The sequence below is a fragment of the Suillus clintonianus genome (genome assembly GCF_016758775.1).
Source record: "Suillus clintonianus strain FC179 chromosome Unknown DEU56scaffold_147, whole genome shotgun sequence".
Lineage (NCBI taxonomy): Eukaryota > Fungi > Basidiomycota > Agaricomycetes > Boletales > Suillaceae > Suillus > Suillus clintonianus.
The window spans coordinates 61879-66825 of record NW_024539371.1 but is presented as its reverse complement, the minus strand read 5'-3'; the positions used below and the strand labels follow the sequence as shown (position 1 = coordinate 66825).

Below are 4947 nucleotides of genomic sequence, written 5' to 3'. Positions count from 1 at the left end.
ATTCGAGGGCTTCTTCGACTTTACCTGCCGAAAGGAAAGCCTGACAGCATTTCTGGTATGTAGTGAGCCAGAAGGACTCGAGGTCCCAGCCGAAAAGCTAGAGAAAGCACTCGGTTATAAAAGATATTTTGGATGCATCATGTCAACGTACCATGGTCAAGTCCTCGTATAGTTCATGTATGCTTTTCGACGGGAAAGCGCTGGAGTTGACAGCGGCGGCGAAGTGGTCAGCAGCTTTGTCATGACGCGCGCCATCCAAGGCCTTGGTTCCAAGCTGAACGCGTAGATATGCCTAATGTGCGAGTTGCAAAGATCAGTATCGATAACCAAGTGTAGACGCATGATACTTACTTCCACGACACGTTGCACGAGGGTATCAGCATTTGGACAAGCAGCAACTAGCTCTGTGATGAGCAGCATTGCCTCTTCATGTTGATCTGCATTGAAGAGGGCAATGACCTGAAATATGGAATGGAGCAGAGAGCATGCGAGGTGAGCCTAACCTACCTTGATCAAGAGAAGAAAATGGTTGGTTTCTGGATCTTGGTTCGTGAACATGGATGCAACGTCAAATGCCACCCTTGCGTCCTGGATATGGCCTTTTCCGCAGAGGGCAATGCCCTTGGAGATACAGCCTGTCAATGAGGGCTGAATACTGATTGACTATGTCACGGATGAAAGTTAGCCTTTCATAAGAGGGCCGTAACTCATTGGTATGGCTCACCTTGATTGCATCCTCGAGGGCGCGGTCCCAGTCTTGTTTTCGCGCCATAACGAATGAGCGATTGGCGTAGGATGTATAGTTATTGGCGTCGGCGTCAATCTCTTGCGTGAGTATCTGATCAGCGGTAGACAAGTCTCCAGTTATGCATGAATCACGGACAGCAGTGACAGCAGTGAGGATCTACGTGAAGCATGCTCAGATTGCGTGACACAAGTCAAGAATGTAAACTCACCTTTGAATGAACACGCTTAGGCACTTCCCACTCTGAGATCTGATTATCTTCACCTCCGCAGACAATGTGCTTACCATCTATGGAGAACATGGTACATCTCTGGATGGATGAGTGCTCGAAGATGGCAATGTTTCGTCGATCTGAAAGCCGCCAGAGACGGACATCGTTGTCTTTAGATGCGGAAGCAACGAGCGTGCCAGCAGGATTTACGGCGATGGCGTTGATCCTCTTAGTATGGCCCATCCAGGGATCACCAACCTTCTGCCAGGTTGATGTATCCCACTCTTGTATGGCGTCATTCGCGACAGAAAGAAGGCGTGTGCCATCGGGCGTCCACGCGAGTGAGCTGGCGTAACCCTCCAAGGTTGCGACGCGTTCCCTTGTGCCTGAATTATAAATTTGGATATTGTCATTTGTTGCGATGGCAAGAAGTTCACCAGACGGTGAATATCGAACCCAGTAGACCCAATTAAAGCTGATTTCCATTTGATTTCCTTGTTGCTGCCATGTTTTGGTGCACCACAGCTTGACCTTGTCCAATGAACCAGTGGCCAACACCGTACCATCCGCGGAAAAGTCCAGCGAGGAGATGTCATAGTGGGTTTTGATGGGCCGGGTGAGAGATTCTCCTGTTTCTCCGTTCCAAGCAATGACCTCTCCATTTTCATCACCACTTGCTATTATTTGCCCATCTCGTGATACCGCCAATACCAACACCCCACTGCGATGCCCTTCCATCTTCTTCAACACAACACCTGTCTTCAAGTCCCAAAGACAAAGTGTCTTGTCGTCTGAGCTCGTAACTATTCTTCGTCTATCAGGGAAAACTGCGACTGCGGTTACGCGTCCTTCATGACCTTTGAAAGTTCGAAGGGGTGTGGTGCTTGGAATGAGCTTCGACATTTTACTGCAGATTGGTAATGTTGAGCACGGTCGAGGTGGACTTTGGAGGGTTTGTGAGCGTCTGTGTCTCAGCTGCAGAGGTGCGCGTATTGTGCGTTTTTACGTTACTTCACTACATTAAGCTACCATAGACGCCCAAGACACGAGGTCGTTTTCTGCCACACCTATCGCCGTTGCAGCAAAAATGCTCCCTATTGTCACACTCGCCTTCTTTAGCAGTATACTCTCCCACCGCCTCATCACTGTGTACATTCGCCTGACTCATGTCTCCACACCTTCCAGCATGTATGCCGTCGCATCACGGCGCTTGTATCTGGCTGATAACCATCTATCCTAAGTGATCACATGAATATTATTGTTTCTGTTGTTGATCAGTTTCTCCAACACATCACCGTGTAACTTGCCCAAACATATACACACACTTTACTGCAATATAACCTCTTAATTTCGTACTCCCAAGATCTGCGTGTGCACCAGATGCAGCCGACTTTCTTTTCCCTCACGCCTCAAACCAACCACTCATCGTGCGGCAGAGTTTCCGCTTTCCGAGGCGCGTTCTATCCAATACTTGTCATAATTTTTATCAACGGCAGCCACTGGGCCAGCCAGCGGGTCTGGTAACAGCGTTGACAGTCCTCTGGTACAGCATTTCGGTCCACACATCGATCAAGAACTTAACCCTCACATCGGATAATGTGGTCCTGGAATACGGGTTTGTCAGATGTTGTGCAATCAGCAGCCATTTTGACGGCTTCTTTTTTTTTACATCCCAATGATTCCGTCATATATGTCGGTGGGCAGAGGAGAACGAGAGCGAGAAAGCATTGTGGGGATCAGGCGAACTAGTATCCGTCGTTGGCGAGCAGTCAGTGGAAGGCAAGATCTCCTTGTTATTGGGCAAAGGACGTTGCTCTAGGGCGGACTTGTTATCATTATCGAGCTAGAATCCGTGGCTTCACGTGGCCTGCCGCGGAAGACAATATCGACAATGACCATTTAATGGCTCCTTTTCCATTTACAACGGGCCTTTAATGATCCTGGACTTCATCCGATCTCACTGGCACCATCTTGAGTTTGCATTTTCCAGAGAAACGTCCACCCTGGGGATCGCCTTCAATTAGTAGGCTACGAAGCTGGGTTTGAAAATGTTGGACCTTGCCTTGACGTAGCTGCCCGCAATATTTCTGCAGCGAGGATGCCACCTCAACAACATTACTGTCTATAACTAGTGCGCAGGCCTCCTTCCTCGCGAGATTTCGACCCTCCGTTCTGATACTTCCTCCATCCGACCGGACCGCACGTTACGCTATATATTGTCAGTACATCCTCAATGTTGCTTCCGTCACACAGACCTTACATGTTCCTGCATTTCAGTTAACTCATCGAGTTGCAATGGACGCCATAGAGGATGGTGCATCAGACCTATTGAATATCAGACACGGTGAACTCAGGAATCCTCGCGCAGCTGATCTCACAAGACAGACTGTACAAGACCCTAGACATAAATTTGATAATCTTGCTAATTCTGCTCGCGTTTCAACCAAAGATCCTTTGCCTAATAGTAACAGCGCTGCTCCTCTTCTCGAGTGTACTCATTGCCGCAGGAGATCGCGTCTCAGACATCATGCATCCAGATCTGATCTAAGAGGCTGCCTGGTGAACGGCTAGCTCAGCGGTTCAAATGTTCACTATGCGGCATCGAAATAAACGAGGAGGCAGCCTCGATGGACTATGATATCGATGCAGTAGTGAAATTCATAGCATTAATATCAGACGCAGATTACAATTACAATGCAAGAGATAGTCCATGGGAAGCGATGTACCACGTTATCACAAGTAATCACCGTAAATCGTATCCTCATTGACGTCGTAGCACTCACACCAGATAATATCACTATCGTCTCCTTCGTTTGTACAAAGGTTGGAAAGGCTTCGGTCGCATCTGCAGCAAATTTCTCACCCATACCAGCGTATGTCTTGCATAGGAGACCTTTGCAGCTCTGCCGCACCAAAACGGCGCGTCTCACGTCTATGTCCTTTGCGTCCTTGATGCAGTCGCGACAGAAATCCACATGTTTGCACAGCTCACAAACGTCGAGGTATGAGCATGACGAACAGAAATACCGTGACACCCAGGGCATGTGAGAATCCCACTAGCTGAAGAAGCCTGCGACTCGCAACCACCGCAAGTCCAGTAATTACCACGTCGATAGGCGAAGCTATTCTGTGTGATGCAATCAGGGCACGCTGTGGTGCCAACCCGAGAATAACAATTAGTTTGGGGGCAGCGACGCCCATTCGTTCCGTTCTCTCGACTGTTATCCATACAGGCAATAGACCAGCAGGACAAGGGATGCGCTAGGTGTAATCGTATTGCATCGGTTTTTGGTGGAGAATGTCTGGTGCTGCTTGTGTCGTTATTAGAAACTGGGAGCCCGATACACCACTGAAGCTCTTTTGAACAGAGCCAGCGCACACATGTGGGACACTCGCCCAGAGAGCCTGAACGTTCCAAATATGCGGTACAGAACTTGAGACGTACCGTCTGTGTAGGAATGTACCGAAGGTCAGCGTTCTCTGATTCATCATGCTTTTGGCGGAGAGCAATGCGTCTACGGACTCGCACAGTGTTTTCATCTAGGAATATCATGGGGCTGCACACGTTAAGCTTTCCATAGGGAGGGCATCGTTTGATTATGAATAAGGGACGAGAAGAAATCTGAAGGAGATGTTAATAAATACTGCGTCAAGTCAACATAGGTATCGCAACAAACAAGAGCAAGTAAACTGAAATACCCGAAGACATCCAAGAAAGCCGCTAGCAGCAGAAACACGACTTTCCACCTCCATGTTCCCCAGTGTCTACCTGCGCTGCTACTGGTTGATGTTGCTGTTGTGTAGCATCGGGGTCCTGCGGAAGATGATCGAAATATTCGTCAGGTACCAAGTCCTCGTCTCTTCCAGGAGCATCCGCCGCAGCATTGCGCTATAGATGTATATATGAGACACCCAAGAGAGTGATCAAAATGGACCGGGAGCACCTCTTTACCCTTTGCGAAAGGAACGTCGACAACTGGTGGTGCTGCAT

At 48.7% G+C, this 4947-nt stretch overlaps 1 protein-coding gene across 1 annotated transcript; it reads right to left on the bottom strand.

Moving 5' to 3' along the window:
- Positions 1-2976: 2976 nt before the first annotated feature.
- DEU56DRAFT_761258 (uncharacterized protein) lies at positions 2977-4947 on the bottom strand (the record flags this gene model as incomplete). Its single annotated transcript, XM_041350514.1, has 9 exons — positions 2977-3043; positions 3076-3165; positions 3212-3281; positions 3549-3588; positions 3740-3943; positions 3984-4217; positions 4402-4578; positions 4726-4845; positions 4909-4947. 9 exons carry the CDS (start codon positions 4945-4947, stop codon positions 2977-2979), a joined length of 1041 nt encoding a protein of 346 aa, XP_041202143.1.